This window comes from Notothenia rossii, assembly GCF_949606895.1.
Source record: "Notothenia rossii genome assembly, chromosome: 6".
Lineage (NCBI taxonomy): Eukaryota > Metazoa > Chordata > Actinopteri > Perciformes > Nototheniidae > Notothenia > Notothenia rossii.
The window spans coordinates 30,979,368-31,005,384 of NC_136909.1; the positions used below are offsets into that span (position 1 = coordinate 30,979,368).

At 42.0% G+C, this 26,017-nt stretch overlaps 2 protein-coding genes across 43 annotated transcripts in view; one reads left to right on the forward strand and one right to left on the reverse strand.

Annotated features, from left to right (window-relative positions):
- The first annotated feature begins 2,741 nt into the window (after positions 1-2,741).
- Positions 2,742-5,294, forward strand: LOC307043591 (zinc-binding protein A33-like). Its single transcript, XM_079688125.1, has one exon. The coding sequence runs from the start codon at positions 3,011-3,013 to the stop codon at positions 4,466-4,468; it is 1,458 nt and encodes a 485-aa protein (XP_079544251.1). The 5' UTR covers positions 2,742-3,010; the 3' UTR covers positions 4,469-5,294.
- A 670-nt stretch (positions 5,295-5,964) lies between these two features.
- Positions 5,965-26,017, reverse strand: part of camk2b1 (calcium/calmodulin-dependent protein kinase (CaM kinase) II beta 1) — an 89,066-nt gene continuing 69,013 nt past the window's right edge. For all 42 annotated transcript variants that reach the window (XM_079687803.1, XM_079687805.1, XM_079687801.1 and 39 more), the window contains one exon: positions 5,965-9,407. The gene's annotated coding sequence lies outside the window, so the exon portion shown is untranslated. The remainder of the gene's footprint in view (positions 9,408-26,017) is intronic.

Sequence of the window (26,017 nt, forward strand, 5' to 3'; positions counted from 1 at the left end):
CTCGATGTCTCCAAGACCTACCGAAGGTTAACATCAGTGATGTACATTGGCTGGTACAAGCGGCAAGCTCAGCCCCGAGGAGCAAAAGAGAAAAGGAGTTCAAGATGTACATATCCAGTTACATCGACAATTATGAAGGTAAGTGACAAACAAAGCTGTAGTTACTGGCTAACTTTGACAACTTGACAGTCTTGATACAGTGTAAAGCATTTTAATGATGTACTATTACGTGTTTTGGATAACATGAATGATGTCCAATTCCCCAGTTTCAAACAAAGATCTACCTTCAGGGAGAGTGAGCGTCAGGGCCAGCTGTTACAGGTCCATGAGAAAGCATGAAAAGCCTCACGATCTCAGAGTAGGGAGAAAAATAAAAAGTGTTCATCGGTTCAAAGCCTCAATCAGGTTCATGTTCTGGGGTTTTGATGTAGCTAGAGTAGGTAACCTGTGATTTAGGATTCAAAAAAGCCCAGCTAGCTGACATTTTGCAACAGATTTGTGATAATAGTGACAATAAATTAGCTCACATCAACTGGTAGCTAGCTATGTGTGTGTATCATGAAGGGGCTACAGATTTATTTTCGTTTTGTAACCCTGTCGTGTAAAATTATAAATACATTAGCTAAACCCAAACTTAGCTTTCATCAAAGATTCTTAATGAGAGGTTGAAAACCGTCTCCGCTTTCATGGAAACCCCAGAAACTGGTTGTGACGGCTGCTGTTCTTTACTGAATGGTTGGTGTAATCCATGTAGGGTCCAATTATTTGTGTTGGCCAGTGTTAGGTAAGTGCTGGTTTTGTACCCTCATCTATGTTAAGCTGTTCAACGTTCTACTAACACTATTTTATGTAGTTATAATATAATAAGATAATAAATTGAGACAGCTGAGAGAGCTTATCTGTTTGAATGTCCTTAAATTACAGTATTCCAAACAGCAGAACTTCTGTGTATGCGATGTGACTGATAACCTGACATGGTTTAGCCTTTTCCCACACCTACTACTTGCTTGATCAGCCTGCTCTCAGCTTTCTCATTTTTCTGTGTTGTATTGAAGTAGTGTCCTAAATGTAAAATGACTGACATTTTGTTTTACTGTGTAGATTGTCTTTGAGAACTGCTCACCTGTGGAGATTGCAGTGGCAAACTGTTCCTGTGTAGCTGGAACAGCACTCTGCAACCACAATGTTGCACTGCTGTTCCAGACCGCACACTACTCCACACTCAACCTGGCTGTTGTACCCCTTGTCCTCAGCTGCACTGAAACAGAGCAGCGATGGCACAAGCCAAGAACCATGGTAAGTACAGTATGTGTTCACAACCAATCCACGGTTTAATGAGTATTTCCTTTGTGCCAAGAGCTGATTTAGTATGTTGCATCAACGACCTTTTCAATTAATTTGACAATTCTTTTTTGTAATTAATAGGGTGTGAAACCAGGCAGAGTGAGTGACATGGTGTTCATTTCCACTAAGCCAAAGCAGTTTACAGTTGCTGACAGTGTAAGCTAATATATATTGTCCTAAGTAATTGTATGTAGCCTGCTACAACTTTGTGATTGTTGTCGGAGTGTAAAATTGTTCTTAAAGTCCTAATTATCATATACACATGTTCAAAGGAGTACACGTTACAAGGCCGTGCGGGGGGAGCTGCCAGACCCAGATGTCCTCAAAGTCAGCGAGGCATACAAGGACTTCTCAGCAGACATCGCACCACGAAAAAAAAACGAATGGCTCACTACTCAACTCAACGACTAACACTCTTTCAGAGGATATGTTGGAAATGCACACATTATATATATATTTTGCAGCTACTTTCTGGATATTGTACATCTGTTCATCTGTTATATAAACTAGCATTACTTAAATATGCAGAGACTAATTGAAATGTTTAATTATGTATTTTCCCCCCGATATAACATCAACCTATGTTTTGTAAAAGTTTATTAAATGAATCTGTAAAATGTTATCATATTGTGGATTTATTAAATTATGTATTTTCCCTTGTTATTTATGTGTGTGTTTGTTTTGAGGATATAATTCATTAGTACCTAAACATAGTATGGTGTAACTGCTTTTTGTCATGAAATACACAATTGGTTTGGGAGAAAGAAATCTTTTAATCGTTGTTGCCCAGGCTTGCCGAAATGAATGGAAACTTATCTCCCGATTATAACATTGTGTAACTTGCTGCTGTTAAATACCGTCAAACTATGTGCAATATGTGCTTTATGTGCAATATATACTTTATATACATATGCCATCTTTAATAACTGTAATATATACCGGGCTGCTAAATCCTAAGAACTGCTACAGGGTTTGATTTGTAGATTTGATTTGTTTTTGATCTGTATTTTTGAAAATTATGTAACTTTTTATCTTTTTTTTTGCATATTGTTTATTATATTATAACTTAGTACTTTTTAATGCATATAAGATATTCAACACTAAGCTGTCTGTGGCTCTTTCCTGCTTCAACGCTGCAAATTTCCCCTCTGTGGGACTAATAAAGCTATTCTGATTCTGATAACGGGACGAATTTGTACAAAGGGGCACACAGCAATGTAGTGTCGACTTTCTTACACACTGGAAGGTCAATCGCTTTTCTTTACCCCAAAATCCGCTCATTGTTGCTCTCGGTGTGACATAACAAACTGTCAAGCTGTCAAAACCTATCGTCAAAACTCTGTACTCAATCCGGAAGTACTCAGCCGCACGCCCAGCCGCCGGAAGTTGATAGACGCCATCTTGTGCACAGTTCACGTGAAAAAGTCACTGCATTATCTGTTAATTTACCCAACACCGCCATCTGCTGGTAGGAGAATTAATTGTCAGTTTTCAGTTATCAAATTGAAACCTGATTTACCGCCATTTCTGAACGGAGCCGAGACGCAATTACAGGGTGGAGAATCTTCACTTTAAACACAAACTAGAAGGATACTAATCTGTTATTCAAAAGGGACACTGATTTGGTGAGTCTTGCTGTTAAGGAATCATTCAAATATCTGAAAAAATGGCTGAGAAAACCGCTCTTTTTGAAAGTTTCCTGAGCTGCCATGTGTGTTCGGAGACTTTCAGAGATCCTGTGTCTCTGAGCTGCAACCACAGCTTCTGTTCGAGCTGCCTGCAGAAATACTGGGAACAAAGTAAGAACAAAAACTGTCCCATTTGTAAGAGAAAGTCCACAACAGACGAACCGGCAGTGAATTTAACTCTGAAGGAGCTGGCTGACTCCTTTGATGAGAGGCAGACAAACGGTTCACCTGAGACAGAAAAAGAAAAGGAGGAAGAGGAGGTGGTTTGTAGTAAACATCCAGAAGTCCCTTATTGGTTCTGTAAGGATGAAGATAGATCTGTGTGTCCTGTCTGTGAGTTTTCTCTCCACCACAGTCACAAGGTGGTTCCTGTAGAACAAGCAGTCAGTGAGCTGAAGGACCTGCTGAAATCTGACTTAGAGTCTCTGCAGGACAAGAGGGACAAATACAAACGAGTGGAGAAAACATACAATGAAGTGACTCAAGTGTCCAGGAAGCAGCTGCTGTCCACAGAGAGGCAGATCAGAGCAGAGTTCAACAAGCTCCATCAGTTCCTGAAAGAGGAAGAGGAGTCCAGACTGGCAGCTCTGAGGGAGGAAGAGGAGCAGAAGAGGAAGACTCTCAGCAGAGAGATGAAGAGCATTCAGGAGCACATCTCCTTTCTGTCACAAAGTATCTCTGCTGTTGAAGCAGAGCTGCAGAAACACAACAGGCCCTTCCTCAGCAGTTATAAAGCCACTCAGAGCAGAGCCAGAGTCCAGAGCTCACTGTCAGACCCACAGCTGCTCTCAGGAGCGCTGACAGATGTGGCCAAACACCTGGGCAACCTGTCCTTCAGAGTCTGGGAGAAGATGAAGGACCAGGTCCACTTCAGTCCTGTCATTCTGGACCCAAACACTGCAAGCCGCTGGCTCTATCTGTCTGATGATCTGACCAGTGTGAGACGTGGAGACACATCTCAGCAGCTTCCTGATAATCCAGAGAGATTCACTAAGTATGCTGATGTTCTGGGCTCTGAGGGCTTCAGCTCAGGGGAACACAGCTGGGAGGTGGAGGTGGGAGATCATCCTGTCTGGAATATAGGTTTGACTAAAGAGTCAGCTGACAGGAAGGGAAATACATTTGTCTCACCAGAATATGGAATCTGGTGTTTAACACATCGCAGTGGAAAATACTCTAATGGTGATGGTGAGACTGTCAGAGTGAAGAAGAATCTCCAGAGGACCAGAGTCCAGCTGGACTATGACAGGGGGGAGGTGTCCTTCTACGACTCTGAAGACATGTCTCACATCTGCACTCACAGAGACACTTTCACTGAGAAACTCTTCCCATATTTTAGTATTGGAAAAGCTGGTGATGCTAAAACTGCTGATGTCAAAATCTGTCCAACAGAGATTCCTCTGAGATGCTCAGGTAGTGTGGTGAGGTCTGAGTGATTATCATTTTGTTTAAGTGGTGTTTTTTTTGTCAGTTACAAATAATTCCAGTTAGTTGTTTAAAGATGTCAATCCTGTAATTTGAATAACATTCAGAGATCCAGGTTACTGAAATAAATAAGCCCTTTTTCTCTTTCAGAAGATAACATAATGTAACACATTGACTTATTTTATACTATAAAATATATTTTCAAATTCAGAATGACACAATAAAGCATAAAGTTAGAATTAAGAAAATAGTGTTTGTAATGTAAATATGTTGAAAAACTGGTTAATTGAAAGCAATCACTTTGTGTAACTTGTTCCCATGAATATTTCTAGAGATGAGAAATAACCATACTTACGTACTAACTGTACGTTTGATCTTTATGTGTAAATCATTTCAACACAGAAAGCCTTTTCTTTATTTTTTATTTTTGTACTTTCACAATAACTTCTTATTTTTGAATTTCCCAATTAGTTAATAGCTCTCTCTAAATGGTATTATCCCAGAGACTATATGATCCTGAAACATTAACATCAGTGTTTGCCACATGTTGTGTTTAGTGCAGCTGTGTATTATTCACCTGTCATCTGTTTATCATGTGTGACTGTTGACCGTCAGACATTTAATATATTATTTCATTTTTGTAATAACTTTTGTGGTAATGTTTATATTTTTCTTCAAGGTTAGATCAGAGGATCACAAAATTGCAGGAAAACAAACAAAATGTTCTTTTAGAAATAGTTTGGCAAAAATCAATAAAGTGAATCATTAAGTTAATAAGTGTTGATATTGTTTGTTGTTGATAAGTATCAGAAAATATATAAATAATAAAAACATCAAAACCTCAAATTTGGATTATTTTCTTGATAAATGATTTTAACGGTGTACAGTTGTTTAAATTGTTATGGATATGGATTGATAAATATAGCTGGCATTAAACTAAACATCTACAAAGGAGTCTAATTTAAAATAAAACATTAAAAATGTGCTGACAAAGCCCTGACTAAGTCTTTAAGTTGTGGATGTAGAAATGTTTGGCCCATTTTAAAACTAACCACTAACATGAATCTTGTCTTTATCTTTGAATAGCAGCATTTATTTCACCATTATTGAACATTTATCAATGTGTTTGTTACTGCCCATTAGATGTGAATCTTATTCTATACGTCAGGGGTTCCCAAAGTGGGGGTCGCGAGATGATTACAAAATAAAAATGGAAAAAATATATATATATATATATAAAAAATTATGTATTATTTTTTAAAATATATATTTTAAATTATTATTATTAATAACGTTTGCATAGACATTTTTTTCATAGACAATCCACTAACGGAGTGTTTCTCAAACTTTTTTTTATTCACTAGCACCCCCCCAGTCTCTGGCACTGTTATTTTGGGGGTCGCGGGCTGAAAAGTTTGGGAACCCCTGCTCTACGTGGTCAGGGAAGAAACATTAATGGCTTCTGTCCTGAGTTACTTACTAAATATCAAAGCTGAAACAGATTCACTTTTCTATTTAAATGATCATTTTATTGATAACACCTTAACACATTGTCTTGAAGTTATAGAAACACGTGTAAGAGAACAGAGCAATAATCAGAAGAGTCAGGGAACTAGAGGGTTAATATTATTGTACAGAAGAAAGTGGCAAAAAGAGACAATGGGAAATCAGAAAGGGCCAACTGCAGAGAAATGATCGAGTTAGGATGGAAACAGGGAATGGGAGAAAGAGGGAAAGACCCCCGACGAAGAGGTGCCGGCTCCGTGTTGTCAGTGCCACTTGTTCACTGTCTGGAGAAAGAAGATGGCCGAGGTTCAGAGAGAAACAGAGGCTCCAGTTTATCTCAGTAACGCTTCACGTGAAACAAACAGCTGACAGGAAGGCAGCAGAGAGTAGTGATTGTAGTTTATAGGCTATGTGTATATCGCTCTTTTTCATATTGGCTTTAATCATTCATACAACATCATGATTTATCAAAGTTTTTACATTTATTTAGTTAAAAATGTAAAACATGTCTGTGATGAAAAGTCTTTTGATACAATGCGATACAAGGGGAAATTGTCATGTATCAACATCATGATGTAATCAGAACGGGTGTTTAGGACATAATCTTGCAGCCCTGATCAATCATTAAATTGTGAGATTCTCCTTGTTCTACAGAGATCAACCCCTTTGTGTTTCTCAGATATGTCAAAGGCAGCCCTTCTGCACTGACAACACAGAGCCCCATAGGAAAGCATGCAAACTCATTTTCATAACATCCTCATCTTCACGGTCAACATCCTCATGGTGCCACAATCATTAACATCCTGATCAACTTCACGATATCATTTTGAGACAAAAATAGTTATATGCACTTAAAAAAATGAGAAAATAGACAGAGAAAGGTTGAGTATACCAGCATTCAGGAGAAAATGAGAAACCAAATATAAAGCAAAACAGCAAGTGTCCTTTTGACTGTCATGCAAAGAAAATGCCAGCTACGATGCTAAATAGCTGCAGTTGTTTATTACCGTCTACTACCTCATTTGTGAAACTATTATGGTGATCATCAAGGGTAGTAAACACACTATGAAGAAAAAAAGAACAACACCTGTGTACTGTACATGCTGCTATCTCCTTTTTTTGGAAGGGGGTGGGGGCGTCTGGTCAGCACGACCACGCATTGAACACCTGCGGGGTAACCTTTGAACTTTTACTTTTAGTACAGGGTCAACTTAACACTGTTACTTTATGAGACACGATTTTATAACTACCTATCGGTTGACCTTGATAAAAAAAACATCCTTCCTTTGATAAAAGCTTCATCCCCTAAATAAAGAGCGATGATGGGACAAAATACAATCCTGTATTATATCAGATTTAAAGAGATAGATGGTAATGACCTAAGTGGAAGACAACGGTGGACACCATAAAACAACGGAAATGATGTTAAAGACAACTTCCATCAAAGGTAGTAGAGGAAAAAAAGCAGGAAAATAATAATAAATCACACCATGTTGGTCGTTACAAAAAAACAAAACACATGCAGGATGCAAATTGGGTGGACTATCCCTTTAAAAACAGTGTGTTTTACTTTAAACAACGACAGACAGTACTTGCACGAATGCATGAGCTGTAAAATAGGAAAAAAAAAACACAATACAAATATCCACTTAAAATAAATAAATAAATAGAAACCTGAGGACTATTCACCAAACCGACTGCCCGGTCTCTTTTATATCTTGGTCTGACCAATAGGAGCGAGACAAACGTGAAGGCAGCCAATGGTGGACAAGCGAAGTACAGAGGAGCTTATCGCAAGAAAGAAACCCAACAAAAACGGTTTTCAGTGTTGCGAACTCAATCGGATAAATCCTGCCACCGCTGGCACAAGCACTTCATATCATAAAAAGCTGATAAAAACACAATACATGAAAAAAAACATTAAATTCACAAGATAAAAAGTCCACATCTGAAGGCAGGGGACTGATATGTCCTCCGAAATAACGCCTTCTCTTTCCATCCTCACACAACACAAACCTCAAATATATAATCTATAGACTTGTAAAGAACACACGCACACACACGTTCTGTACATGCTGGCAGACACACCCATAGGACGGCTCTGAATGAGGAACCAGACCACAGAAGAGAGAAGCCCAAAGCTTTTGATCTAATGCTATGGCGGGAAACTCCTCACACTTGTAGAGGCTTTAAACGCACACTTTTGAGTCTTCATTACTGATGTGTAAGTGTTGAAAGTTACTGGAAGTGAGAAAGGTCTATCCTCCACTTTTGTTATTTTGATTGTTAAAAGAGGAACTGGCTGTTGTGTTTTCAGAAAAGCACAGATTTCAGCGTTAAAAATATCTTGACTTTTAAGAAAAACACTTTATGCTTCAAGCAGATATTCAGCTGTTGCCTAGCAAAGTCTCAATCATACATCGAATGTTTTTTAGATTTTGTCTGGATTATTATTGTGTGAGAAAGGGCAGCATGTCACTCCAACTGTAGCAAAAATAGTGCTCAGTTTCATGCGTTTACAATAACTAACTTTTATTGAGACAGGAAGACACTGAGCTTAGATAACCCATTATACAGTGGTTGCAGCGAGGGAAACACCAGATTCCTCAACTGTCATTACATCTCGCTCTATGTATGGGCTCTCCTTTTGCACATTCACACTTTCATAAAGACTCACTCTCAACATTCACACATCGGACCCACCCCTTCCAAAAAAAAGAACTCCCCAAAACAATCAAAAACATTTGCATGTGTTTGGGCGCAGAATCATAGCTAACATACAAGAAGCAAATGACCAAAAAATGCCAATATCATTTTCCACTTAGTAGCCACAATAAAAAAACAGCCACTGTTAATATAGGGGGAAAAACATGCTTCCTTAAAAAGATAAAGAGAAAAAACAAAAAACCCTTCGACTCTAAAAACCACTGGCATCAGAAATGTTGAATTATACAAATTACATATACAATTGCAACTGTCTGGTGATAATAATAATAATAATAATAATAATAATAATAATAATATAGTAATGATAATAATAGATTTGACTTAAAACTTTACATAACGTATTTCCAGTGCAGTTTTTATGTCACACAAGTGTAGATTCACAGGAGGACAAGAGGGTTGATATAAGGAAGAAGGACGAAGAAAGAAGGACGAAGAAAGAAGGAAACCCCCCCCCCCAACACCCAGTGTGGTGAGGGATGTCGAGTTGTCGTTTGATAGTTGTCAGAAGATGTTGTAGGATAGGTGACAAGCAAAGGGGAGAGTAGTAGTAGAATAAAAAGAAGAAGAGATGCATGCTGGGGGTTGAGGCTGGGCGTCCATTTAAGGGGGGTTTGTTGATAACGGGCCTTTCCCCAAACCGACACTGGACTTGTTCTTTCGTCCCCTCCTCGTCCTCCTGCTGATCACTCCTGACAGACAAAGATATGGCATTCCACCCTGAAAAAGAAAAGAAAACCGCATTATTAATGTATGACTGAGATCAGATCTTCATAATTAAAGGAATAGTTCGACATTTTGGGATATTGGCTTATTTTCTTCCTTGCCAAATGTTTCTATGGATTACTGAATTAATGCTGATGATGTCATCCCCCTAATTAACGCAACACATTCAAGTATTGATCAGTTTCTTCCGCTTAAAGAGGCCCTATTATTCTTTGTAGGGTTTTCTCTTTCCTGTAGTGTGTTATATAGCTTTTTGTGCATGTAAATGGTCTGCAAAGGCTAAAATCCCGCCAGCTAACCGATCAGAGCAGACTGGGCTCTGGTTTCAGACAGAGGGTGAAATTAGGTGCTGCAGCAAGAGCTTTTTGAACTTTAAAGCATGGAGTAATGTAAGACACAAAATGCTATGCAGAACCTTTAAAACTTGATTTCTTTTCACTGCAGTTTTGGGACAAATTTCTGACAGTGTTTGTTGGTTTGAATTTAAATTATAAATATTTAAAAACAAGTCTGACTGGAATCATACAAAACATAAGGATGACTGTGTGTCAAGCAGTATGGCTACAGAATCAGCTTAATGCTACAATCAAAAAAAGAATAAATAAATGCAGTTGATGAAACACCACACAGTACATGAGGAACAGAAGCAAAAGTAAATTTATGGAAGTATCTTAAAGGTTTCCTATAAAGCAAAATGCAAGTCTTGATGTCTTTTATACATAAATATGTGTTCCCGGTGTGTCAAGGAACTCACAAAGTGTCAGAAAATAAAACCCTCTCTTTTCCTCCTTACCCAAATCCCTAAAAACAGGGGTACAACGGAGCTGATCCAGATTTGCTGCGGTCATGACGACATTACTAAAATGTGGGCTGGCATCAGAAACGTCGCTATCATAAACAATGCGCAACGTGTTTTGGAAGTAAAATGGTCAGTGCATGACATTAAGGATTTTGGGAGATGGCCCTGTGGGCCATCTAAGCTAATTTACAGATGGCCCTGAGCCCAATAGAGATTGCCCTGAAAAATTCGCGCGGACGAAATGGCACGAAGGGTTTTGGGGGGCCTCCCCTAGAAAAGAAAAGATTTTTGAAGGTCTTACTGTAGATCAGTGGTCGCCAACCAGTCGATCGCGATCGACCGGTCGATCACGAGTGTGGTACGGGTAGATCGCGGACCGTTAAAAAAAAAAGTAACAAAAGAAAGAAAGATTAAATTAAAATAATAATGTTTGAAAAATACGTTTTTAGATGTAAACCTATCATCCATCACCCCGTTAGCAGGTGCCACTTGATTGACGTATATTTGAGACACCTCAATAATATAATACATTAACTTTGCTTTACGTGAACTTCATCATGACACAAGAGACAACGGCAGGGCTGTAATTTCCCGTGTTCACTGAACGCAACAGAGGCAAGACACCACACCAATCAGAGAGTTGCATGGAAATACACGTGTGCTTGTGTAATTTAAGCTCAGCTATGTGTGTGTGAGAGAGGGAGAGAGAGGGACCGGTGCTAGCGGGGACCGTGATGTTAGCATCTGGTTAGCTAGCTGCACTAACTAACTAACGGACATAAGGAGCTGTTTCCACAACAAACTGGAGGAGAGTCCTCTCCTGTCAGACTGAGGGGCTCAGGTGAGCTAAAGGACTCTCTCAGTGTTTAGAACGGTTTTGTCACAAATTATTCAAAAGATTATTTCCGCGGCACACCTTCATATGATCATTATAGTTATACAAACAATAAAAGAATAAATGAAAAACAGGTATGAAATCGCCTACTATACAGTATCTCAGTAAAACAAGAATACAGTTTAAAATGGGAGTGATTTGTAAAATATCCATAAAGAAAAAGAAAATCTGTTTACAGTTCTGTTTCATATGGGTGCTGAGAGAGGTATCCATAGATCTCTTCATGTTGCTCTCAAAGTGCACCAGATTGATGCTTTCAACTTCAATATTAAAAAAAAAATCTTCCAGGGGGAGCATCCCCCCGGACCCCCCTAGAGGAGGTGAGGACCCCCCTAGAGGAGGTGAGGTCCGCCCCCCAATAGCACTTTACCCCTGCCTATATGCCGTGAGCTGATTATGGAGCCTTCATTGTAAGAGTAATTCAGATGCAATTAGCCTATATAAAAGGCCTCAAATTGGAAGCATTGTCTGGGCCGTCTTTTTCACTCAATTCTGCAATAGGTAGATCTCGCCTTTCATCTAGGCCGAGTTCGGTGATCTTGAGCTTAAAAAGGTTGATGACCACTGCTGTAGATGCTGTCTGGTACATTCTCTAGACTGAATTATAAGATGAACCACCACAATATTATATTGTACAATTTCAATTTTATTCTTCATTTCACTTGTTTGTTTGTTCTTGTTTGTGTTTGCTCGCTTGCATGCCCTGCATAGCTATAAGAAATACTTAAGTTGTTGGTCAAGACACTTTCCATCTGATGAAGGCAAATGCCTTCCCAAAAGTAAAAAAGTAGAACACATTACATTCAGTTGTAACTGCCAAAACAAACATTATTTACACTATTATGGCCCCTGTTAAAAATGTTTGTAATGTTATCTACTGTAAGTTGGTCGAATGAATGCTTCCACATCCGGAAGCTGACCGAGCAGACCCGAGCAGCAGTCGAGAGGAGCCGAGCGCATCCGCGAAGCACACAAAAAGGCGACGTCAGAGTTCCCGTTAGCCGGCAAATCTAAATATCTTTGGTCAAAATAATTTCTATTTAGCGCAATACCGCTTCAGTTGCGCCACTTATGTGACAGACAAAAATAGTCAATTCTAATGTCTAACACTTAATGTGGAGAAAGAGATGTCCTGTATGGGTTGATTGTGCGTTGATCTGTTGGTAATGCCTCGGGGTTCCGGTGGGCATGTAAACAAATGCATAATGCTGCGCTATACTTTGTGTTCACCCAGTTGCATAGCGACACTTATTGTTTCGGTGTCTTTTAATAAGCAGGTAGTCATATCATTAGCTAGAACTAGCTGGATCTGATCGATATGGACATAAACGCAAGTGAAGTTTAATCTGACGTGAGAGAGAGATCAGCTGCTGCTGACGAGTCATGCAGCGGTGAGCGGACAAAACACACACTTCAGGTTAGAATATCACATGTAGCTATTTTTAATTACCTCTCAAACTACCGTAACTAGTTATAGATATGTTTAGTTTTACTGTCGGGTCACTCATTACTGGATCCGCGAGCTGCACAATACTGGCATATGTTTAGTTTTACTGTCGGGTAACTCATTACTGGATCCGCGAGCTGCACGATACTGCCATAATAAGATTGCCCGATCGGGCCACCAGCAGGTGAGGCTTCATTGCCCGAGCTAAATACTAGATGGCCCCGGGCCCGGGCAGTCCTTAATGTCGAGCCCTGATGGTCCTTGTTTACATTAGCAAGTAACGCTGTACTGGAGAGAGTATGTGTAAAAGAGCAGCATAAAAAAAGGAACTCACCTTGTGGTAAACCCGCAAGAGAAAAAGTATTTGCGCTCCACATTGTTTCAGAAATAATCCTTGATGCGGTTTTGAACATGATCTTGCGTTTAATCATGGCAGCGTTTAGCTGAGTATCTCGTAGAATTCTCCTGAAAGGCATAAGCTCCACCCCCTGTTTTTTATTTTTTTTAAAGCTACAGACCCAGTTCTATTTCATCCTTACTGACCGCCAGAGGCGGTGCTTTAGCACTGGATATCTTCCGTCTCGCGCATGCGTCGGTCGAATCTTTATATCAACAAAGTCACGTGTGACCTCGTATGACCCCGGAAGGCATAAGTTCCGGTGTTGTCAACGAGTTCAGTTCTTTTTCATCTTCTCGCTGCGCAGTTACTACTTTTTGAGTAGGAGCCAAGCTAGCTTATTGAAAATTAAGATTCTAGCTCATCGCTACCTGTAGCCTTGTGTTCGTCTCGATCGGAGCTGCGGGCTAGGAAAACGCTCGCCCTCCAAAGGCTGCGACGAGCTAGCTGTCCGCCCTCCCAAGGGAGGGGACCACGGTGTTCACCGCTCGGACCCTAGCTCCGGACCGGTAAAGAGCGGACGCTCCTGCACGTCAGCCGGTGAGATCGCTACCATTTATCGCTCATTGTGCCATCTATTCTCAAGCTAATGAGATAACTGTGTACAAGTTAGCCGAGGGCTCTCGCTAATTTGTTACTGCTAATTTGTTACTGCTAATTTGTTTCCTTACCTGTTCTATCGTCCAGTTAGCTGAGTGTTCTCGCTCAAGCTAACTGTTACAGCGCTAGTGAGGAGAGTGTCTTCGCTCCCCTCTCACAGCTCACAATTAGTTCCTGTTCTATCCCCAGTTAGCTGAGTGCTCTCACTCAAAGCTAACTTGCTACAGCGCTAGTGAGGAGTGTGTCTTCGCTCCCCTCTCATGCCGCAAAATTGGTTATTTTATTTAATCGTTTATTTGACAGGGACATGCACTGTAATGAACACTTAAAACATTTAAATATGTCTAGCGTAACAGTGCCAGATTTAGCTTTGAGCTACTTTCCATTCCCTCACATAAAACATTTAAGGAAATTACATTTTACAAACATGGTAAAAAAACAAAATACGTGATATGCAAAGAGTGGCAACGACATATAAGTGCATCCATCCTCCAGTTAACTGAGTGCTCTCGCTCAAAGTTAACTTGCTACAGCGCTAGTGAAGAGAGTGTTTCCACTCTCCTCTCCCTGCACGCAGTTGGTTCCTGTTCCATCCTCCAGTTAACTGAGTGCTCTCGGTCAAAGTTAACTTGCTACAGCGCTAGTGAAGAGAGTGTTTCCGCTCCCCTCTCACTGCTCACAGTTGTTTAATGCCCGTTCCATCCTTCAGTTAGCAGAGTGCTCTTGCTTAGGCTAACTCGCTACGGCGCTAGTGGAGAGAGTATTCCCGCTCTCCTCTCACGGCATAAAACCATTAACTGACTTCATTCTTCTCACCACAGTTAGCAGAGTGCTCACGCTCAAGCTAACTACTATTGTGCTCATTCCCCTCCACTGCATATTTGTTTCCTGGCCCAGTTATTTACAGTCAGCTGAGTGCTCTAGCTATCGCTAGGTCTAACGGCTCTAACACCTGTATGGCTCCTCTTTAACCAGAGGATGGCCATGACCTTTGCCCCTCTTGTCTTGGCCTCGAGCATCTGAGGAAGGGCCTTTCGGAGGACCCGTGCATGAATTGCACCATCATGCTTCATGCGGTAGGAGCTGCTTGACTAGCCGAGGTTGAACTACTGACTGAGGGTGGCCTTCCACCTGCACATTCGACTCTGCACAGCCCAACCTACCCATCCTAGGCGTTGGGCCGCAGAGGCTGCGGGTGCACCGCCCAAGAAGAGGACTACCCCTGATAGGCTGTCCTCCAGGATGGACCTACTCACTACTGAGCTAGCCCAGATTAAGTCACTCCTCTTGGCTCTCCATTCTGGTGGCCGTACAGAGCACGCCGCTGCACCCGATCCACCCGTGGCTGAGCTGGTTCTAGATGACGATGTGTTCTCGATGGCAGCTTCAGCTACTCAATTTAATGAGTATGACGGGGAGAGCCCATCCCATGCTTCTGGGCCTGGCTCCTGTACCTCAGCTCATGGTCCCTCGGAGGAGGCAGATGATGGCTCCATGGGTACCGTCATTCGCATGGCACTGGCTCACCAGCAGCTGGATGCGCAGCAGCCCGAAACAGCGCTTGCCAGTGTGTTCTTTAGGCGCACTCCGGCACCCGCCACCTTTACTGTTCCTCCCTCTTGTGAGTATCTGAGGGAGTTGCATGCATGCTGGAGGGACACTAAGGCTCTTTACAGTCTTACGTCCGATGGCCGAGCCCTGGCAGCCATGCAGGATGCGGCAAGAGTTGGCCTTGACCACACGCCGACTGTTGAGCCTACCATTGCTTCCCTCATAGTTTCCCATGACGAAGCTCTGAGGTCGGAGGCCAGGCTCCAATGTCGGGTCACTGATGACCTGCTCACTAGGGCTTACGATGCAGCGGCGCGCATGGGCCGTATAGGCAATTCCCTCTCTTACCTCATGCTCGCCCTCTCAGCTTCCCCGCAGCAGGATGCTTTTAGCAATTACTCTACCAGCCTCAGTGACGCCTCATTACAGGCGTTCGCTCTGATGTTTAGAGAGCTTGGGCGCCTGATGTCCACTGTCGTCGCCAGGTTTGGCTGACACAGTCACCCTTATCAGAGGCATGTAGGAGGACTCTCCGTCCACCGGCTCACTCCCGTGCCCGCCATGGGCCTTAGCGCCCCACGAGGGGGCTGGCCCGCTACGGTCCTGTTAACTCGCCCCAAGGCAGCCTCGGTATCCGGTGCTAACCGTCACCCCCCCCAGAGCCAGAGGACGGGGGGCAAGGTACTGAGGGCCTGGGGCCGGCTGTTGGTTATTTCTCCCAGCAGCAGCTCAACTACCGGGTAGCTCAAGCTTCAGACCCCTGGGTGGTTTCCACCTTAACCCAAGGGTACAAGCTTCAGTTCCGACGCTGGCCCCCAGTCTTCAGCCGGCTCAAGATGACCACCATAAGCAACCCGGCAAAAGAAATTGCCCTAAACCAGGAGCTGTCAGTCCTCCTTGCCAAGGGTGCAATTGAGCCTGTGGACCCCATCTCAAAGCCCGGGAGCTTCTACTCGACCTACTTCCTGGTTAGAAAGAAAGGCGGTGGACTTCGCCCAATCCTCGATCTGAGGGGACTCAACAAGTTCCTAAAGATTTTACTAGGGGTGCACCGAATGGGAAATTCTTGGCCGAAACCGATACCGAAAATAGGAAACAGTTGGCTGAAAACCGAATGCCGAAAGGCCGAAAAATGATTAATAGAAATATATATATATAATGTATACATTTTTTACCAATGTTGTTCAGCTACCTGATTATGGAAAAAGACATGATTATGGCAAAACTTAACTTAAATAGTAATCACTATTATGGGTCCATAAAACATTTATTCAGCACTTTTGAATGCATACAGTACATTAATTCCAAGTCAAGTGCATTTTCTCTGTAGGATAACTACAACAAAGTGCATTCAGAACAAAGCCAAGGTGCATAAACATCTAGGCCAGTAGGCCTACAACAAAATAGTGTAAATAAAGACTGTAACAGCCAGGCCTTCAACAACAACAAATGCACCTATAAGTGCATGCATACAAATGTGCACACTGGATAAATCCACATGAATGTAACTATTTAAAAATGAAATTACAATTGAATTTCAAGAATCTGTAAATAAGGCTGTCTGTCCTCATAAGCAAAGTAGTACACATTGTATAAAGATACATAAAGTGAAAACTGGATACAAAATCCACAATCAATTACAAATTAAATTACAATTTCAAGAATCTGCAAATAAGGTGGTCTGTCCTCATGAGCAATGTAAACAACATTGTATCATTTAGATAACAAAAGTACAATATATTGAACACTGTGCTGCTGTCATTTCCCCTTAATGATAACCTGAGATGGTGAATTATAACTCACAATGAAAATTGTTAAGGAAAGTGGGTATAGAGTAGACATGTAGAACTAGAGAAGCTTATGATAAGCCAGCCTTGTCTACTTATTAAGGAAAAGTGGGAGGTTCTTTTTCATGAACAGTAGCTTCTCTGCTTTATCAGCCATAAGTCTGCTCCTCTTCTCATCAAGCACATGAGAGGCAGCGCTGAACAGTCTCTCGTTGTCAGTGCTCGTGATTTGATCTTACTCCGCATATTTGTCCGGGTGTTTTGATTTCAAGTGGTGGAGTAATCCCGAAGTGGTGAAAGTCTTTGCAGTTACACCCCCTCGAGAAATGTCAGCTGAACACGTTTTACAAATCGCAATCCGCGCCTCTTTCTCTGATATTTTTAAATATCTCCAAGCGCCAGACATGTTGGCTGTGAGCCAGCCGCGAGCATGGTCGCGCACCGTGCTTGTCGCCGCGTTTTGATTACGTCATCACAACAACACGTTAGTTTACCAACGTAACCCTGTTCCCTGACATTCGGTGATATTTTTTCGGTGCTAAAACCCTTTCGGCCGAAAGCCGAAAGAGCCTTTTTAACCATTTTCGGCCGATAATTTTCGGCGGCCGAATGTTCGGTGCATCCCTAGATTTTACCTTTCCATGTGCTGAGTACAGCGGACGTTCTTTGTACCGTGGCCAGGGGGGAATGGTTCACGTCCGTCGACTTGAAGGACGCTTATTTTCATGTGCCTATTGTGCCTCATCACAGGCAGTTTCTTCGCTTTGCCTTCAGAGGCTGTCATTTCCAGTTCAGGGTGCTCCCATTCTGACTCTCCCTGTCCTTAGACGACTGGTTAATCTGTGCACCATCCCGGTTACAGACGATCCAGGACACGGCTCTCCTTCTCTCTCATGTCGCCCGGCTAGGCCTCATGGTGAACATGGAGAAGAGTTGTCTGAACCCCTCTCAGAGCCTAACCTTCATTGGGGTAGTTCTGGACACAGTCACTCAACCAGCTATAGCAGTGTTCTCACCCCACTCCTGGTAGACGTGATGCTTTATTCTAGCAGCAGCCGACTGGATAGGCTGTCCTGCTGAAACTTCTTTTTTTTCCAGCTAGGCGAAGGCACTGCTCTCGCTCCCGCTCCCTCTGCTGGTAACATGGGTGTAGTTACATCCCTTTTGTGTTCGGCGAGTAGGAGCATTGCTCTACTCTTTCCGTTCAGCAGGTAGCTGGTGAAGGCTGTGTTCTCGCACCCCGCTCCCGCCTACGCTGCATCTGGCATTCGTTATTAACTCAACCAGTGAGGGCGGTGTTCTCGCTCCCGCTCCTGGTAGACGCACTGCTTCATTCTAGCAGCAGCTGCCTGACTAAACTGCCCTGTTAAATTTCCTTATCTAATCCACCTAGGTCAGAGGGATCGCGAGTCATTCATAAAAAAAAAAAAAAATCCATCCCCGTTAAAATAGACAAAACAGGTTTTGATCCCTCCTCCCTTGGCCTCCCTGCCACTTAATTCAGGAGTTTACTTGATTGACAGAAAAAGCGAGCTATCGCTTTCCAGTCTGTTAACCCAAAATGCAAAGCGATACAAAATCAGTCAAGTGCCGAGAAAACTCAGATTAAGTTAAAGAGACAAACAACAAAATGAGTGCTGGACCGAGCAAAAGCTAAAGACATACCACTTCCACACAGAATGGGAGGAAGAATATTTGTTTGTGATGTCACATTCAAAGGTTATTTGCCTTATTTGTAAAGCAAGCGTCGTTCTGCCAAAGAAAGATAACGTAGAGAGACATTATCGGAGCGTTCACTAGCCATATGACAGTGACTTCCCTCCGAGTAGCGAGTTGAAAAGAGAAAAATCATGTATTATTGCTACAAAAACCTTATCTCGCAGTCTTAGTGTTGCCAACTCGTTTCTAACATGCAAAAAGACAAAGAAATGCATCTATGGCCGGTGTATTTTCGATCTTTCCAATCCAGACAAGATCTCTCTCTCTCTCCCGTCTGTGTGCGAGGGGGCGGGGCAGTTTACACACACACACGCGGCTGCCTGCTACATGCAGCAACACACGGAGGAGATGGCGGAGAGACGCGCTCCAAGGTGTGGTTAAATGTTACCCGTCTTGAGGTGGACAATGCTCCTTGCCAATAGTGTTTAGCATGTAAGGGCGGTAACACGAGCAATTTGTCCAAACATTTAACAAAAGTGCACCACATTCAGACGGAGGAATGCACCGGGTTCGACTGTCTTTCTAGTAGCTCTGTAGCCCCATCCACGAGTAACGTTTCCACGTCAGGTGTTATGTATGCTAGCAGCAACACACGGAGTTAACTAAATTATTCAAACATGGGTGATTAGATTAGATGGGATGATTAGAGGTAACAGAGTTATTTATTTTGTTAACGTTTCAGCTATTCTGTTTACAGTTCTGTCATCAGATTATTTAATATGATTTGTTAAAACATTGTTGTTTCTTTTGATGTGAAATATTATTTATTTTATTTAAATAAAAAGCTATGTTAATTTTGTTCACAATTTGTTAAGTTAATAATATATGTATTTTTCTATCAAGTATTCAACTTTGTCTTCATTGTTAGTTTCCACATGCCTAAAACAACCTCAAGCTAAATCTAAAAGTTGATGGCTAAATAAGAGCGTTTGAGAAATTGTGCAAGGCAGTAATAGTCCGAATAGTCCATTAATCGATAGATTCATCGATTATCAAATGAGTTGTTTGTTGCAGGCAGCCCTATTGTAGTTATCCCATGTACAAATAAAACGTGTTATTCCGCAACCCTTGCAATTCGGGATTTTATTTTTGGTTGGTAGATCTCGGTGAGCTGGTCATTTCAAAAGTAGCTCACCAGCCAAAAAAGTGTGGGCACCCCTGACCTAGGTGAATGCAGTGCTCGCTCCCACTCTCTCTGCTGGTAACGTGGGTGTAGGACATTTACATCCCTCTCTGTGTTCGGCGTGTAGGAGCATTGCTCTACTCTTTACGTTCAGCAGGTAGCTAATGGAGGCTGTGTTCTTGCACCCGCTCCTGGTTACGCTGCATCTGGAATTCGTTATCAACTCAACCAGTGAACGCAGTGTTCTCGCCCCCGCTCCTGGTAGGCGTGTTGCTTGATTCTAGCAGGAGCCGCCTGGCTAGGCTGTCCTGTTAAACTTCCTTGTTTAACCCAGCTAGGTGCGGGCCTGTCCATCTGCCGCACAGACTCTGCTGTGGGACGCCTTGGCGTCTCCCCAACAGGAAGGACCTCTTGTCTCAGTTGGAGGGTCGGATGTGGCACCCCGATCCCTGCCGCCTCCAGCTGTAGGTCTGGCCACTGGAGGGCCTGACCCACTGCTGAGCAACTGCATAGAGTCTGTCAGGAAGACTATTCTCAAATGCCAGGGCACCATCTACTCGTAGGCAGTACGAAAACAGGTGGAAACTGTTTTTTTTTTTTTTTTTTTACTGGTGCCAAGGGCGAAATGAGGACCCAGAATATTGCTCGGTGCCTACGACCCTTGAGTTCCTGCAGTCCCTCCTGGATGACGGCCGGTGTCCCGCTACCGTCAGGGTGCATGTGGCTGCTATATAAGCTCAACACGCAAGGGCTGACAACAGCACAGTGGGAGCCATAGGTTGGTATCCCTCTTTTTAAGAGGGAGCTCTGAGGCTTCGCCCCCCGAATATCCCAAGGGCCCCTACATGGGACCTGCCCCCTTGGTGCTGGATGCCCTATGCTCGCCTCCTGTTGAACCTTTGTTACAGGCAGAACTGGAGTGGCTCTCAGCTAAGACTGCTTTCCTTCTTGCCATCACCTCAGCAAAGCGTGTAAGCCAGCTTCAGGCCTTGTCCGTGAACAGCTTGTGTCTGAGGAGGAACTCAGATGGCTCAGGTGTCACCTTATGGCCAAACACAGCGTTCCTCCCTAAGGTGCAAGGACATACAGTATGTGCTGCGGCCACATGGGCATCCCAGAGCACATTTGCCAGATACTACAGGGTGAATGTTGCCACCCCTCACCCGCTGGGTGTGATCCTCCTGCAGAGTCAGCAGAGGCCATCCTTATAGGGGGAGTATTCAGACTTCCTCGTGACTCTGTTGGTATAGGTCAGGGGTCGGCAACCCGCGGCCCTTGGGCCGCATGCGGCCCTTTAAAGTCCATGAAATGTCCTAAATAAACTTTATTCTGTGTTAATAAATCGCTTCATCACTTTCCACTGTTTCATTTGACATATCAACATCAATGATTCTTTCCATAAATACCCCCCAAATAACATGAAATGTGTGCCACTTTCCCGTGTTATTCCGCTCCGGTAGCGAAAAGCTTGCCAGCCATTAACCCAGCTGTGTGACGTCACACGTGGCAAACACCAGCCTCGTCTGGATTGTTTGTTTTGTATCCTTCCGCTATTTTCGCTCAACATATGTGTAACCGGACCTCGCTAAACTTTTTTTGTCTAACAATTCATGATGGGGAAGCGATGTGTAGTTGTGAGCTGTGAATGTTTCCTGATTGCTATAAACATTGATCATGGGTGCTGGAAGATTGTGCACAAAACTCGGGTCAGAATTAAGTTACTACCGGTGTTATGCCAGCTTGAGCTAAATGTCACCAGAGTACAGTGAACTTGCCTAGTGACTGAAATACATAAAAGTTGAAGTGAAATAAGTAAGGTCAAAAATGAATTACGTCTTAATATCTTTATTATTTTTACCACTTTTAATTATTTGTGGGCTCGCACATATACCAAAATAGACTAATGTACACTGCAATAAAGATCAAATGTTACAAGTGAAAAATTAACAAAAGAACCCTTTTTTATTTATCAAACAGTAAATTAATACAATCTTACAAACTTGTGATTTGGAAAATGTTGTTATATTTACATGTTTCTTTGGAAAAATAATATTGTAAATGATGTACTTTGTAAATTATTTACATCATGCGAAACCATTTTAACCAGTTCAGCTGCATGACCTATGTCAAATTACAGATTTGGCCATTGAAATCCCTGATAGCGGCCTCCCGGTTCAGGGTAAGTCTTCCGTATCTCGGTTACAGCAGGCAGCGGGACTCTGATTTTTGGGCCGAGTACACCCCAGCACCAATGTACAAACTGTCGATAAGCTTTATATCGATACTTCCTAATGAAAAAAAAGTATACAGATTATAAATATATTTGGAGAAAAATAAAATGTTATGTAGTACTATTATGTAGCAATGGTTACAAATTGACTTATAACATGATATTTTTATTTTACTTGTACAAAATAAATATGAGGTTGTACATGACTGCTTGACAGAATCATAGACATCTTATATATTTCCTCACATGTGTAGTTGTTTCTTTTCCCAAGCATACATTGAACTTGCATACACAGAACAAATAAAAGCCAAGCTGTTTTTGACTGCTTGAAAGAGTTTAATGGTATCTTTAAAAGTGTACCATATCTGTAGCGACTAAAAGTATTATATGAAAGCAAAGCTGCAATAGGCAGTTGGGTCAATCAATATTTACTTACTGGTGTAGTGGGCCATCAACTGCTCTGTGTTGTTGTTTGTATTGAAGATACGCTATTTTCAGTGTCCAAACACTGAGACAGCCTTCTCTAAAGCCTGGGTGGCTAATAATGCACCTTGGTTTCTCGTCGGTGTCTTCTATTTGGCAAAGTCCTGCACGGGTCTTATTTTCAAGACCCGCTCCCGCCCCGCACCCGTGACGTGTAATACCGAACCCGCCCCGCTACCCGCACATATTGCCAATTAGTTCCGCAACCCGACCCGACCCGCCGGCACAAGATCCGCAACCCGACCCGAACCCGCATATATATATAAGCAGTGACAACGTGCAATTATTAACACACGCAGTTGCATATTTGGCTCAAAAAGCCTGGGATGTTGTTTATTTTCTCCATCTAGGATGACACCAAAAGCCTCCCAGACGTTGGATTTCGCTCTTGAGGAAGAGTTATTGAAAATGTTGTATTCTCCGCTATAGAGAGCTTCACCTCAGCCATTCAGAATGTCGTGCGCTCAGCAGCAGATAGATGCACTGCAGAGGTTATGATTATGCTCGGTCCCGCGCAGGAGAGGTCTGAGGATTTAAACATTAAACTAAATTATTATTGTTTAAATATATTTATTATCCAACACCCGCAACCGGACCCGCATCATCTTTGTTTTACCCAGAAGCGAACCCGGAAAAAAGCGTTTGAAAAAATACCACCCGCAAATCACCTTTTTTGCGGGTCACCCGTCGGGTACCCGCGGATACCCGACCCGATGCAGGACTCTGCTATCTGGTCAGTAGGTTGCAAACTGTCTATTTGTTCCATCACCTGCCAGATCTCTCTGCAGCATACACATTCATCTGCAGTGGGCATGCTTTCACAGCATTGACATGTACACCTGAATATTGTACATAACATTAAAAAAAAACAATATCTGCCGGACGTGTGAGGAACAGATGACAAATTAAGATCGACATTTAGTGCAGGTCAAATTAAATAAAACAGAATTTCAGTATTGCCGACTTGAGTCTCGCCGGCTGCGGAATCCGCTTCTCTTTCACAAGTTTCTGCCTCGTTGTTCGATTGCCGGGCAGGAGGCTCGTACTGATAAGGCAAGATGCCTTGAAGTGAAAGGCTAGCTGGTTCACTCTCTACTTCTGTAACTGAATCCAGATAACCCACCGAATCTGAGCTTGAATGATCGCTGTCGCTGTCTGAAGTTGTCGCGTTGCTTGCCATTTGGACTGATTTGATCAAATGGCAATGTTTGCCACGTGTGACGTCACCGCTCGTTCGGGAGTGATCGGGGGCGTACTCAGCAAACTTCGGAACCAACATCGGTTTTTAACGTATATGTCATTTAATTATGACCAAACTTTAAACATTTTTATTTATTTTTATTCTGGTGATATCTAAACTACATGTTAAAAAACACCTGTGTTAGATGCATTACATGGCCTTTAAGCCCTCTGCTCTGGCTCCCTTGAGCTTAGACAAAAATAATAACGAAATAAAATAAAAGTATTTGTAGGACTATTTATATTTTGTTGCATGGTTGAAAATGTTTCGTATCTTGTATTTTGAGGTGATACTGTGACACATAAATAAAAAACAAAACGGTTTTAATTAGGTCAACTAAAATATGCGTCACATCCTGCTACGGTCCCGCGCCAGCACCTTTTCCTGCGGGTGAATAACCTGACCCCCGGCTCGATGAGCGGTTTAAATCATGGTTAAATCAAAGAAAAGTACCGGAGGAACACAGGATTTAATTCTGCGTGGACAGAGTTATATGCTTTCACAGCAAACGATGCTGGTTTAACGGTATGTTTGATATGTAGAGAGCAGTTGTCAACGGTGCTGCAGCCTTTACGTATTGAGGAACAACAAGGGAGAGGAAGACAGCTGACGATCTTCAGTCATAATTCAATGGGGTATGTAATTTATTTCAGAAAACACTTTTTGTTATATTCCATGGAATGCTCTTAACGTCCCGATAGCAATGAATATATTAAATGCTTCGACAATAAATACATACAAAAATTAATCTCTGGAAGCCGTAGCGCTGTAAAAAGCACGACCAATCATTTTAGCCGGCCCAGCTAAAATAACTGGATGGCCTACCTGCCTGTCAGCCTTCCATCTGTGCACAAACTTATCTCGTGGCCTCATTGATGATGCGCGTTCGTGTGTGTTGGAGGAGGGACTCTGTAAGAAAGTCTGAAGGAAGAGGCAGATTTTTTCCGGTTGTGTATTTTCAAATTCTAGCGCACTCAAGCTGGTTTCTCCATTCTTACCTACCCTACCTTTAACTCTTTTTAGGGTGCAGCTATATGTTTTATTTATTTCAAAGTGGGCCCATTTTAATAATATTTTTTTCCCCTTCAAATGTGCAGAGGACTCCCCAAGTGCTGTGTTTAATTTATTTTAAAGTAGGCCTGTGTATTATTTTTAATTCTCCTTATCAGAATCAGAATCCCTTTATTAGTCCCACAGAGGCGAAATTTGCAGCGTTACAGCAGGAAAGAGCCACAGACAGCTTAGTGTTGCACATCTGAAATGCGTTAAAAAAGTACTAAGTTATAATATAATAAACAATAAACAATATGCTAAAAAATTACTAAGTTATAATATAATAAACAATAAGCTTAAAATAAAAAAAGTTACATAATTTTCAAAAATACAGATCAAAAACAAATCAAATCTAAAAATCAAATCCTGTAGCAGTCCTTATAGGAGTTCTTTGTTTCTTATTAGAGGTTAACAGTTTTATATAATTTAATAAATAGCCTAATAAATGCAAAAAAAAACTGTAGTTTTTGTCTGATATAACAATAAATGCGACTTTATTAGCTATCAAGCTATGAAATATGTTTTGCGGCTCCAGACAAAAAAATGTTTTGGAAAAAGGAGCAAAATGGCTCTTTTGGTCAAAAAGGTTGCAGACCCCTGGTATAGGTCATCCAGTGCTAAAGCACCGCCTCTGGCGGTCAGTAAGGATGAAATAGAACGATAGTTACGTATGTAACTACGGTTCTATGAATACTGGATGACCGCCAGAGTTTCTTGGTCACTCGGAATTTCGTGTTTCCGCGAGAAGATTCCATAGAACGGAACTCGTTGAAAACACCGGAACTTATGCCTTCCGGGGATAAATATTCGACCTACGCATGTGCGAGACGGAAGATATCCAGTGCTAAAGCACCGTCTCTGGCGGTCATCCAGTATTCATAGAACCGTAGTTACATACGTAACTATCGAATCAGCACTTCTCTAACATGGCTGAAATAGAGGGATATGAGGCATGGCTAGACTCATGATCTGTTTGGTATTTTGAGCAAAACACTTCATAGCCTTTTTTAAAATAGATTTTATATAAAAATAGTATAAAAGGAGACCTTTAACCCTCCTGTTGTCTTCGGGTCAAATCTGACCGATTTACTACTTTCGTCAATCATAACTTTTTTGTTTTACATTTGATTGCATTAAGGCTTTATGATATCCTTCACAGTAGACATTTGAACATATAAAATGGCTGATCACCACTTTCATTGAATTTTGGATGATTTAGTCAACGTTTTAACAACCATGGTGTTCCTGGACAAAAATGACCGCCGAAAAGGAACACACAC